At 41.5% G+C, this 13697-nt stretch overlaps 1 protein-coding gene across 1 annotated transcript in view; it reads left to right on the plus strand.

The window, feature by feature from the left end:
- rorb (RAR-related orphan receptor B) overlaps positions 1–13697 on the plus strand; it is a 27047-nt gene continuing 13350 nt past the window's right edge. Inside the window, exon 1 of the mRNA XM_058069980.2 lies at positions 1–386. Within this exon, the coding sequence (XP_057925963.1) occupies positions 380–386 (7 nt within the window). The 5' untranslated portion in view covers positions 1–379. The remainder of the gene's footprint in view (positions 387–13697) is intronic.

Raw genomic sequence — 13697 nt, forward strand, 5'->3', positions numbered from 1 at the left:
TCCCGGCTGGCGGGTAAAGCCTCTCCTATATGCTCTTCCCTCTTCTGAGCCGGCAGAAAAGAGTGAAACCTGCCATCGAGGTGAGAGCGCAGATGTCATGAGAAGAGCCACCGCACGACCAGAGCGCGAGCACCGACACACCGAGCGACCTCAGCCCGCCTCCCTGTGCCTCGCTCTGGGATGCTTTTAGCGCACACACCGCCTCCAATCAGGGCAGCCAGCGGACGTCGACACAGATCATCGACACTTTTTTTTTTATAGCTGTCAGTGTTGTTGTTTTTAAACCGAGGATCTTGCCCAACGAGACGCCCCCTTTTTAGTGTTTTTGTTTGTTTCTTCATGACTGCTGCTTCGGGAAGAGAGCCGCAACAGCAACACCATGCGAGGTAAGAGCACACAACTCCAAGCGGACACGCACAAACACACGCTGACGCGGGATTTGTCACACCTTGGACCTTGAAACTTTATTATGGGAGTTTCTCTTAGCGGTTCAATCATTTTTTTTGTTGCTTTGCACAGCGAATGTAGTGTTTAAAAGTTTATCACCAGTTTAAACACACGCATGCGTAAAAAAATGGGAATGAAAAGCCGTGCGGTGATATTTGATCAATCATCTGAGTCGGTCCGTACAGCCGTGCCGGAAATTACCACGTGATGAAGTTTTGCAGGGAAAAGTCTCATTTGGTGTAATTCTGATGCTAAAAGTTGACTGGATGTTCTAGGGCCACTTGTGCGTTCCACTAACCCATTTCTCTGCAAGGCACCCGGCATGTTGAAATTCAGCGTCAATGTCAATGTCGTGTCTCTCTCTCACCCTCTCTCTCTCTCTCCTATACACACACACACGTAGCATCACTCTCATCAAACCCCATATATATATTTATATATAATAGATCATATCATATAATATAAATCTATATATTTGTGTATGTATGTGACCATTTCTGCACATTTTGTAGTGAGGCCTACAGTCTGATGCTTTAGTATTATTATTGACTCTTATTATTGTGAACCTGCTTCAGTGAGTGACTTTATTAAAAAAAATATTTGGAAACATATTAGATGTATAAATTTTTTAAAACATTTACATCAAACCTTACATCAAACATTTTTTAAAGTGCAGCACATATGTGTAATATTACTAGCACATAGAATATATATATATTTAGAGAATATAATCTCTTTAATATAGAATTTCTTGATTTCTTAATAACTCACTAATTAGAGTGTGTGGAAGTGGATGATGATATATTTCAAACTATATATTTGGATGGTGACTATATTTGATAAAAGTGATCATTTGTTATGTATAATATTACATCAAACTAATATTGCCAATAAAATGTCGACAGCACACAAGAAATAGTGAATAATATGATTTGATTATGAACCGTAAATGAAATCAGAACTGCTATGTGCATGGCTAAACCTGCATAGCGCTAACTTGTGTATTTGGATGTCATATTAAGTTGTCTGTTGCAGCTGCAGGCCAGATAAAACAAAAAGGCCAAACATGGCCCACCTCACTCTCTGTTATCTTATCCCAAACTCCTCTGTCATGTCTTGTATTTTATCCACATTGTAGCAGGCCTTATGACCACTTTTGTGCATGGGAGGATTTGGTGGTGGTGGTGGTGGTGGTGGTGGAGGTGATGGGGGGGTTTGGAAAGTCCTGCTTTCACTTTACAGCCCTGGTTAGCAGTGGAGGCCCCTGAAGCGTCTCTCTCACCCCTCTTTCTCCATCTCTATCTCTCTCCATCTTCCTCTCTCCCTCTGCACGCCCGAAAGGGTTTTGTCAGATAGAATTAAATCAGAGTGGGCTGCACGCCCCCCACTCTCAACCTGTGTGTGTGTGTGTGTGAGAGAGAGAGATAGTTTCAGCTGCCCTTACATAGAAATGTGCTCACAAGCACAAGGTTATAAAAAATAGAGCCCCTCCCCATTTGTGTTGTGGTCATTATCATTTAACAATAGCTACAACTTCTGAAGTTCAGACGATGATGTCACCTCATCATCAGGTCAGGACAAAAAATAAAAAATCACCAATGTTTTTCTGTATTTGTGAACATGTGTATGTTTTCCCTCTCAATGGGGCTTTACAAGATAATGTAAATAGGAAAATAGTTTGCATAATTAACTCCAACATGATGCTTGCAGGAATTAAATGAAGCTTTACACTCTAAAGCTTTTGACAAAATAGTTGTTGATATTCTTGTATGGATACCTTTCCACTTGCTGCAGTGTTATGAACGAGTGGGGAGTTGTTTTTAAACAACACAATGTGACCACATTAGCATGTATTGCATAGGCAAGAGGGCGTGTTTGCATCACCTCAGTGCACCTATAGGTCAGAGAGTTCAGCATGCAGTAGCGGGGGGGGGGTGAAGGTGGTCAAAGTGCCATTCAATCTTCTTTGTTAGCGATCCCAATCCCAATCCCAATCACCATGGCAAACAATATGATGATGGAAAGAGAGGAACTGTACACGAGTAAGGTGAAGACAAGCTGAGGTCATAACAATATGACTGTAAGGTGTGGTGTTTCTGTCCAATTTGTGTTTTTATTCTTATGTGCTCACACAAAAACACACACACACCAATACTATGCATGACGGCTTCAAGCCAATAGAATTAGTCCCATCATGCTTTGCTGTGGAGGCTTGTGTGAACATTGATCTGTCCGATTGCAACACATCCCGAGATCAATTTTTAGTCAAAGGCAGCGGAAGCAGTCTGTTCAGATATATTGATGGCACATCACTCAGATGAAATGAACTGGTCTGTATCCTTAAATTTAAGCAGTTTTCCAGTTGTCGTATGAGGTGGGACGAGTGTGATGCTGTTACAACCAATCCAAAAGGAACTGTTAAACCAGGAGACTTGGTCTCTAGGTGAACTGATCACTGAAGCAGGTTCATTTTAGTCACATAAATCACTGCTAACCTTATTTTAATGCTCTAAAGTGCACTATGTCCGCTATTACCATTTCCAGGTTTGGTTAATGTCAATTGTGTTGTTTATTGTGTGTTTGTGCTGACTAATGGCCGAGTATTATGTAAGAAGTGAGGAGAGATTACCTCAAGCCCATGGATGCCACATTGTTAATCCCTCAACACAGCCCCACTGACTGAGCCACGGCCTCAGCGCTCTTGCAACACACACATTCGAGACTCATATGCAACTGGCAATATACTTGTCTAACAGATAGCCACAGTCTACTCCTGTGTGTGTGTGTGTGTGTGTGTGGCCCGACGGCAGTCCTGTGGTCCCACTGAGCCGCTATCATAGCTCCTGTTTGTTTAGCATGCCCTCAGCATAGACTCCATGTTGGTTTTATCCCTCAGTAGCTGTCTGGGGGGACTTGAAGCGAACTGCTTTGCCCTTTCTCCACAGTTGCTTTTTTTTTTTTTTTAATCTTCACACACACAAAGTGAGGGCTATACGGCACACTTGGGTTTGTGTCGCCACTTTATCTACGCCAGGAGGGATTTTCAGCCCCAAACCACTCCTAAAGTCTAAATCTGCCTTGAAGTCATAGAGTCAGTCCTCTTGCTGTGCCCGTCTGTTTTACCAGTTTTACTTATCCATGAAGGAAGTATGTCTCCGTGGAGCTACAATAATATTGAGCATTAACTTTTTAATCACAGAAGCATTACTGGATAAAAACTGGGGAAGTCAGATATTGGAATAAAAATGAAACCAGATTTAATCAGAGTTTCATACTTTGTATACGTTACTTTGTTCTACGGATGTTTGTGCCACATAGAAATGTGCAGCTTTCCAAAATGCGTTGTTGCCAGCCCTGTTTAAGTTGATTCTTATTTGTGAAGACTAACCTCTTATAAATTGGTGTATTTTAGTTATTATGTTATTTTAATAGTTTTTTTCAACTTTCTATAACATTACATATTGCAGTAGTTGTCTGATTTTGCTCAAATATCATGTGAAATGCATCCATTTTAGGGTTGGGTGATAATTTATATATATGCTTTAAATTATATGAATATGAAATGTATATGGTATAAATGATGAACATAATGATACATAATGTGAATGAAATGCTGTCATCGTGAGGGGAAGCAACATTCGTGTGGGAAAGTATTTACTCGCTGGACCTCACATTTGTGGACCAAAATCATTACAAACAGTAAACCGCCTCCTCCCACGTTGAAACACGTTGAAATGGCAATAAAAACCACACAAGGTTGGTGGAACCTCCTCTTATGGAGCGTGAATCCTGGCAAGTTTAGCTTAGTTTAGCATGCTAGTGTGGTGACTCGCTTCACTGCGGAGCGTTTTACAATGACGACATGTAACGTCTGGTGAAAGGCATATTTATTCTTGCATCCAACTCGTACAGACAAGTCACTACCAGCCTTCAAAATAAGAGCACCGTTTGCCATCTAACTGTTACCAAAATAAGAGTGTCATAAAAAATATCCACACATGCAGTTGGAATTGCATGGGTGACTGCATCTTCCTTAACTGCAAGCAATTGAAAAGTTACAGCTTGTCTATTTAATCTATCTGAGTCTATTTACTCTCATGGATGGCTTTAGGTTTGTAGCTGTTTTATACAAGACTCCACTGAATTTTATTATATCGTCATATTGTGATTGTGATTCATGCAAAGGTCCATATTGCCCAGTGGCATCACGGTAAAATCAGGATAATGTGATAATTACAAGAGATGTGACCTGACATTAGTTTGAAGGAATAGCTGCTGCCTATATGAGTATCGGAAATTAAATGCCGGGTAATATTAGTAAGAAAGCCAATATCAAGCATCTCTAATTTTGGATCTGAACAGCTGAAAAGGAGTTACTTTTCATTAGTATTTGAAAAAAAAAACAAGTTTTATTGTGCTCAATGCCTTTTCAAGAGCTTAATATGTATGAACACAAAAGAAAATGTTGGCCACTTACTCTACCAGAGGGAACAAATGTTAGGATTTGTTTCAGCAATTATTGTTTTTTTCTTCATTTCAGTCAGATTATGGGTGAAATGATTCCCATTTCTACACTTGTAGATGGAGAGCCAATTTGAGGTGAACACATGTTAACGCAGGGCATTTAAAAGAAGAAGATAAAAGAGAAAGGAGGGAAGAGATAGTCACTCGGAGATAAGAAAGGAGAGCAATTAAAGACTTAAAAGTTATATAATAGAGCAAATGCATGTGCGAGTGCTTCTGTAAGCAGAAAATATGCCAAAAGTAAGGACTTAAAATTGTTATATAGAGACGCTAATTTCCATGCACTGTGTAGTTATGAAGTCTATATGGTGACTACACATGTACACACACTGTATACACCTTCGATACTGTGATCAGATTACACCTGCAAACTGTAGTTGTCGTCAGCAGTGCAGCCATACCAGCAGCATCCAAAGTCCACACTTGCAAACTTATCTAACACAAAATCAGATTAGCCGTTATTGTGCAGGTTTGTGTCAGTTTTGATTTCTTCTTGCATTATAGTAAATTGTTTTGAAAATGTGAGTTGAATGCACACAAAAAAACTGATTTGTGTTGAAGCATTTGCCTATCTGGACGTATAAGTCGAGAGTAGATTCAATTAGCGATGTGTAACTTAAGAGCATGTCTCTAAATGTCTCTACTGACTGAAGGCTTTGAGTGTTGCCAGGTGCAAAGCACGCACGTCGCAACAATAAGCCTGTGACTTTTCTTTTCTTAATGACAAAGATTAGCCTGTTTTAGTGCTTGTAATCCCATTGAAGAGATTCTTATTAGGCCTATCTTTCCTTCTCCTCATCCCTCTCTCGCTCTTGAGCAACCTCACTTGGTCCAAGTGTGTGCATGTGTGCATGTGTGCATGTGTGTGTATGTGTCAACAACCACTGCTCAGGACACACAGTAGTTGATGTGAGGTCTCTTAATCTGTCCTTTGTAAAGAGAATGGAATTATGAAATCAAGACTGGTGCTGCTTTTACTCACTCAACTCTAATTCAGGGTTGCTAATGTATTCTGTTAAATCATGCCACTAGAGAGAGAGAGCGAGCGCGATAGAGAAAGCAGGTGAAGAGCAGAACAGGCTATGTGCGAGTCTTTGTGATCAATTTGCCTCTGCGAGAGATGCCCCTGGGGCCACTTTGGGGAGAACCTTGTTAGGCTGAGTTAAATTGTTGCCCGAGGCGAGCTATTAGTGGCCATCCCTGAGAGAGGACACACACATCGCATGCTTCCGCACTTAAACAGAAACACACGCACATGCATTGAAATACACACATCAGCTCCAACGGGCTCTCGTTCATATGCTGGCGTTCACTCTGGAGCAGGATACATAAACACACAAGCCTTGAGGAGGAGCCTTAACTTGAGGTGTTAAAAGACTCATTTGCAGGTAAAACAAGCAATGACATTTGGCTGTGAAAAGTACTACAAACATCTTGTACTACAACATACATAGATTTCCCTTAATAGTTATATGCACTGTGTCACTGCAATTTGTTTACTGCAGGCAATAAACACATTTTAATGTTAAGTCTCCAATGAAGCATAATGCAAGTTTCGCAAAAAATAATAATTAAGTGTCATTGAAAAATATGATCCTCCAGTGTTTCCCACAAGACAGTAGGGTGTTTTACCAGAAGAAATAGCTAGATTTGTTGCTTTTTAGAAAAAACAAATCTGAAAAGTGGAAAGTTGCTATGGCAACACTTATCTCTCCTGCTACATCTTCTTCTCTGGCAGACCAGTTGTGTATGAGATATGTTAAAGGGGACCTTTAACAAGATCTTCCGGACTCTGCAACTATTCTAGCTGTATTTCCTTAGATTTCCAAAACGGTCTGTTTTATTTATTCCACCCATGGTCCGCCTCCGGGCACGCCCACTGAGCTGTGATTGGTCCCATTCATCTTGTACAGCGAAAAGTTTGTACCTGAGCACGCCCACATCAGCAAGTTCTGTGATGTGTTTATGGGCAAGGGTGAGCAGATCTGTTGGTGATGGTCCAAATTTGTGGCACAAATAAATGAATGGATGGAAACACTGGTCACCTGTCACTGACGAATAGTATTAGTCGTACGCTCCCAGCCAATCAGCAAAGAAAAGTCGGGAAAATCTTGAAACATTTGTAATACTGAAAAAAAACGTGTATCAGTATATCATTATTATAAACATGATGATCAGGATTAAGTCTTGTAATATTATATAGTGACTTTATGGTGTTAGCATTATTCATTTCAATGTATTTTGCTGATTGTCTACACAAGGGGAAGTAAGACATAATAAGGGAGTCAATCGACAATATTACACTAAAAGCATCTTCAAGTTTAGGCTTTAATCAAGAATAATTGTGTTTTGTGTGTGAATAATAAATGTATTTTTTTAAAGAGAGTTGGATTTTTTTTATCTAAAAATGTCAATAGCCAATATGGATACAGAACTAACATTTTAACTTCCATGCCACTAATCAAAATTACTGAGGAAATTATTATTATTATTATTATTATTTATCACTATTCAGGATGATTGTTATATAATTTATTTACAGTGACTACAAAGCTTACTTACTGCCCTATTTTCTTATGTATTTAAATTTGGCAAAGAGTACATTTAAACCACAGGAAGTGTACTAATTTATTGTAATTGATGTGAAAAGTATTGGGGATAGTATTAAATAAGTTTTGCTTCTCCTTTTTAAACATGTGGAACTGTGAATTATACACACAGCCCAACCCTCCTTTTTGCTTGACATTCTCTGATTTTAGATTACCATTTGCTATAACAGTAAAAAAAATATATATATTTACTCACTACTAATACATTTTACTTGTATTGTCACTTATTTCTACATTATTTTTTGCATGAATGATGGTGAAAAAAATAAATACAACTCTGAATCACATGCTGAATGCTGATTTGTGAATATGTTTCCTACACGCTACGTGTTGCATTCATGGCTATACAAAGTTTGTGTCCTCCCTAAAAATGAAGACTTTTCTGTTTGTCTTTCCATGGATGTCCCTCTCTCATCTTCTACTCTCTGGGGTAGCCACCTCTGCTCTCCCTTCCCCCCCTGAAAGACACACACACACACACACACACTGTCATCTACAATTAGACTCAAGCGAAACACCATAGGAGGAGCGTTGAAGGAGGATGAGGACATGGCCAACGCCAACAAACATTATTTTCCCACCCCAGGAAGGAGAAACATTGCTCAATGTGTGTAAACATAATCTCCTGTACATTCATTGCTTCAATCCAAGCAAAATATGGACACTCCATCAGTGTTGCAGCTCAGCTCAATGTGGACATGAGGGCCAAGGTGTGACAGTGGGAGCTTTAAGCAAATCCTAATTGTGTGTGGTTTCTCTGTGTGTGCATTCTCATGGCTGATTTCAGGATGATAATGACCAGATGCAGACTTCACACACTTGGACTCGTTTGTTCCACTCCGATGGACTCACTCGGTCCTTAAGGAAAGGTCAAAGGCTGTCAGGGTCCTCCAGGTCACCCAGGGGACTGAAGGGCATGGGTGTACGCCTGTGTATGAGCGCGTACAGTGACCATGAGAGGCAGATCAGAGGGGGCAGATGGGCAGACTCCATGCATGTGTGTGTGTGTATTTGTTTTGGGGCAGGGGTTGGGTATACCCTGTGGATTTTTTCCCACGCCTCCTTCTCTTATCCATCTGAGGACACATACTGCATTGGGTGGGTGGGTGGGTGCGTGTGTGGAGGGGGGAAGGGGGTTAAGGACAGAACGTCATACTGTAAAGCAAAAGCAGCTTGCAGTAATGTATGCATTCAAGCATATCTGCGTCTGTGTGTGTGTGAATCGATGCACTGGATAACAGCCAGTGGCCCCCTTCTGTTCCCTCACTGTGGTGTCCAATCACACTCCAGCACAATATTCTATGAGCAAACTCCAGCTGATCCCAGACCTGCTAGCTGAGCAATTACCCAGAGTGCTTTGTGGCTGCATGGCAAGCTGGACAGGCTCATGCCCTCTGACACACAGCATTAGGGGGAGGGCAAGAGAGACTGTTTTTCTGCCTGTTTGTACATATGTGTGAAGACGGTTGTACTGGCAAAGTGTGGAGGAGGGGAGGGAGTCTGATGACGATAGACTGTTAGGGGGTTGGGGGAAGCAATATGCACGCACAACACGCAGTGTGTGACAATCTGCATTTTAGAAGCGGGATGGAATCAGGGAAGGAGGGCTGGTGAAATATTGCAACCGTTCGGTATTATCATAACTACAGTAACGCACAGCAGGCTGCACATACACTGCACGCACACACACAACTTTTACAAGGTTTTGTCCAGCCATACCAAAATCATACAAGAAATTCACTATTAAGGCACCGGGAAAGAAGAACAAAATGCGGGAGTTTCCTAGGGAAAACGGGAGGGTTGCTACGTATGACCTAAATGGTGGTGCTAGAAACAAAGGAGTCCCCTAATTGGGAGATAATTCACTTTTTATTCAATAATTCCTGTCCTTTTGTGGCAAGAAAAAAAACACACACAAAGCTAAATGCCTTCCATTGTTGACCTGTGTTTTGCATTTACTGTCCCAAACCATGACAAATAGAAGGGGACGGTACCGACTAGCAGAAACATAAGTGTACAGTCTTGTTTAGGAGAGTTTGGGGTGAAATGTGGCGGTGTACATATGGCCAGTATAGTAGTTTTATCTACATATTACTCCATATAATTGTCTGTTTCAGACCACACTTTCTTTATGTTGTTAATATTCAACAATCGAGGGAGATTGTGTTGTTTCATTCCTCGAATGAAAGCAACTGTGTATATCATAGTTTCCAGGTATACCAGACGACCAGTTTTAAGAAAGAAAAAAATCAGTATCTCAAAAATGCACGGTGTTCTATTGCAGGGATGACAGACATCCATAGAACAAGGCAGGCATCTGAGTCAGAAAGAGGTAAAATAACACAAGCCGTAGGGATGAAAGTGACTGAAAATGAGTTTGTCAAGAGGAGCAGATAGTCCACCGCTCTTCACTGAGTTTTAGATGTTTCACACAGCAAGTAAGACGACTGATGCGCTGCTCAAGTCCATTTGAATCCATAGGCAGTGGCAGCATTTCATTGATTTTAATGGGACAGTATGATGTGCAAACATGAGAGGAGACACAAGGGAGATAACCCAAGCAGCAGTCGTGTGCGCTATTCCCAGCAGTGTGTCTTAATTCACTCAGCAATCACGCCACCAGAAGTTTTTGCGGTGTTTTCATCATCAGCGGGTAAGGGGAAAAAAGCTTGTTTCTCTCTCGGCGATATAAGACAAGGAAGAGTATTGCTGCGAGATGGAAATAGATCATGAAAAACAGAAGCTGAAATGATTTCCAAGTCACACAGCCACTTACAGCGTGGAGGAACACTCCGAGACGAGTGACGATGTCAAACAGACTGAAGTGGAAGGAATGGCGAATAGTGATAACATAATTCAGAGTATGTAGACATCTAAGACCAGTGCCACACTTGTTCACATTTAACAAGGTTTTGGGGGGAGAGGAAAGTGCCGATCTTCTTCATTTCCCCACAAGATATCTAGTTAGCTTAGAAAGAAGCAATGCATATTTTTAATAAAGTGGAAATACCACCCACATCCATCCCTAAGTCAACCCATGAGACCTCAGGAGTTGTGTTTGCCTTTCTGAACTGTCTCGCACTGACAAAAGTTAGGAAGGAAAGTGATTTCAACTGTTCCCTAAACTGCGATACTACACCAAGTGGCGTCATGGTATTGTCACATTGTGTTGTTCTGTTTTGGAGCCATCATCCTGAGGCTCAATGAATGAAACATGCATGTCCAGTCTGCCTCTTCTCAGCTTCACACCCAAGCTAAACATTTCCAGCAACACCTAGTGGACTACATTTGCTGTTACACGGTCTTTGTGGACATTAATGCCATGGACTGTGTACATGCATTTCTATTCATAACCCTTAATGACTGTGTGCAATAAGATGAATTACTGAGATGATACTAGCACTAGGCTTTTTTTTCTTCCAGTAGTGCACTGTAGATAATTAGGACTCTATTTAAAGAGGGGCAGCCCAGGAAATACACAGGAGATCCTCACTTCATTAAAAATCAATTATAATAACACATGTGCTGGTGCAATACAGTATCGCCCTCATGGCCACAATCAGCTACGCACACGTGCACACAGTTAACACTACAGCTATTTGGCCTTGTTATCTCTGAAGTTGTCTTTCTCTTTCCCTCCCTCGTGAGATTGAGACTGATCCTCCTCTTAGCTGAGGAATCGCCAGCATTGCAGTCCTGCTCTTACATAACCTCAGGATAACGCTCACACTCCCGCTGGTCACCGAGGCTGTCCGTCACTCAGCTCAGACTTCCTTCCCTCTCAGTGGAGGAGAGCAAATCCTTCTCTAACAGCACAGCGCACACTTCCAGGAAGCAGGAACAGCACCGATATGTGCAGCTTTGTCGAGATACATAACTATAAATACTTATATTCTGGCATATAAGAATCATAATAACTGGTCTGCTTATCAATATGGTGAGATATTAGGTATATAATGATGAAAAGCTGAGTTTTTAAGAACCAAAAAGCAAATTTGCACATGGTCAAGAGGCCAAAACACATAGCTAAACATTCATTCATTCATTCATTTTCTACCGCTTTTTCCTCACGAGGGTCGCGGGGGTGCTGGAGCCTATCCCAGCTGTCTTCGGGCGAGAGGCAGGGTACACCCTGGACTGGTCGCCAGCCAATCACAGGGCACATATAGACAAACAACCATTCACACTCACACATAGCTAAACATTTGTTATTAAAATATCTGTATTTGTGTGTATATGGCCTGGAAGCGGGAGGAAAAATGTCCTTCCTTCTTGTTGAAATTAAAACATAATCATTCTTATCTGACACAACAGCAGCATTAAGTAAGTTATTTCTTGGTCCTTTGCAAAGTTTCAGCTGGGTATTTTTTTGTGTGTACAGCAATGGAAACATAATCTCCTTGGTGGAGGATAAAAAGCTGATTTACAGACTACTCTTTCTTTTTTTTGATATGTAGATGTCTCTTAGGAGCGGTTTGGAGAAGAGCTATGTTTTTTTGGCCTTAACTTTCCCTCTGTTTCAGTAATACTTACTAACTTTTCAAATAAGAAGTTCCCTTTGGGCACACAAAAATCTTAATTCTGCTATAATCCACCATGCAGTGCAGCTCATGTACAACCAGACAGAACCTGAAAGCAAATATTGCTTATTATAGGAAGAAGTGGGAGTCATTTGCTTAACAATCCCTAAAACCTCAGTGATAGCGGGAGACAGAAAGGGGAGGGGGTGCAAACAGGACATGCAGTGACATCACTTCCTTTAAGAGTGTGACAGCTTAGCACATCATTGCTGTGACAGCCAGACGAGTGCAGCGAGTGGGTGGTCACCCTGGCAACAGCAATGCTGTCATGACCGTCTCTCTGTATCCTACCTGACAGTCCCCACAGGCAATGAGCGCAGCGCACACGCACACACGTTTGACAATACGCACACCCACACATATATTTGCAAACATGCACACGTGCTATACACTTTCCTCATCTCTTTATTTGTGGAAAAACTTACTCAAACCCTGTGTGGAAAACAAACGCTCACTGAAACAATGCACATGCCCACACGCCTCTGCTCCTTTGGGCGTAATTATGTAGTACAAAGAGGACTACAATCTCCCATGGGGTAAGAAGGCATACAGTGAATATAGATATACTGTAATCACTGGAGCAGAGCTGTCAACACATACTCAGCCACGGTAGAAAAGAGCCTTTGCAGGACATAAACACAAATGTTATGTACAGTATATTCACATCACAGCATGAGAAACCGTGTATTACACCAAAGGTAAAACAAATGGAACCAAACCCTGATTCAGATGAGATTTTACTGTCACTAACAGTCCTGTTTGGTCATGGAGACAACTGACCTGCTTCCAGTCTATTAATACAGCACCTTACAGGCCATTTTTATTGACTTCCCCATAGTCCCCGTAGTCTGGGTAGTGTATCCAGTGTCCCAGTCCATGCTTTGCTCTGACCCATTTTGTAGCCAGTTGGGCAGGAATGGGTGGAAATGGGTCAGGACTTTAGCGGCACCACAAGTCACAGCATGAGCAATGCTAGATTTAGCAAAAAAAGTATGCAGACTTCCATGATACAGTGACAGTCACTCATAGACACGGACATCAAAGTGAGGGGGGACATTTGATATGTATTTGAAATGTCCTCAAAAGGGCCACAGACGACTTTTGGCCAGATGCAGGGTACGCCCTGGACTGGGAGCCAACCAATCACGGGGCACATACACATAGACAAATTCACACTCACATTCATACCTATAGATCAGGGGTCTCAAACACATGGCCCGTGGGCCAAATGTGGCCCGCAGGACACTAGTTTGAGGCCCCCGCCTTGATATTAAAGTTTAATGTTTGATATGGATGCTGTATGGTATCATGTACCCAGAAAAAATTATTAAGTTTGATTAATGTTCATGTTAAAGGTTAAATAAATGTTAATAGTTATCCTCCCTATCCGTGTGGAAGTGGTAAGTTTTTGGCTTTTTTTTAAGTTTAAAGGAAATAACTTGGAGGCTACCATTTAGGTCGCTAGATCTCTAGTTTGCGAGTAAGCATGTGTCTCAAGACCCTGCAGTTGCAGGAAAACCTGATGTGGCCCAGTCTC

This window comes from Doryrhamphus excisus, linkage group LG3 (assembly GCF_037039965.1).
Source record: "Doryrhamphus excisus strain RoL-2023G ecotype Guam linkage group LG3, RoL_Dexc_Guam_v1.1, whole genome shotgun sequence".
Classification (NCBI taxonomy): Eukaryota; Metazoa; Chordata; class Actinopteri; order Syngnathiformes; family Syngnathidae; genus Doryrhamphus; species Doryrhamphus excisus.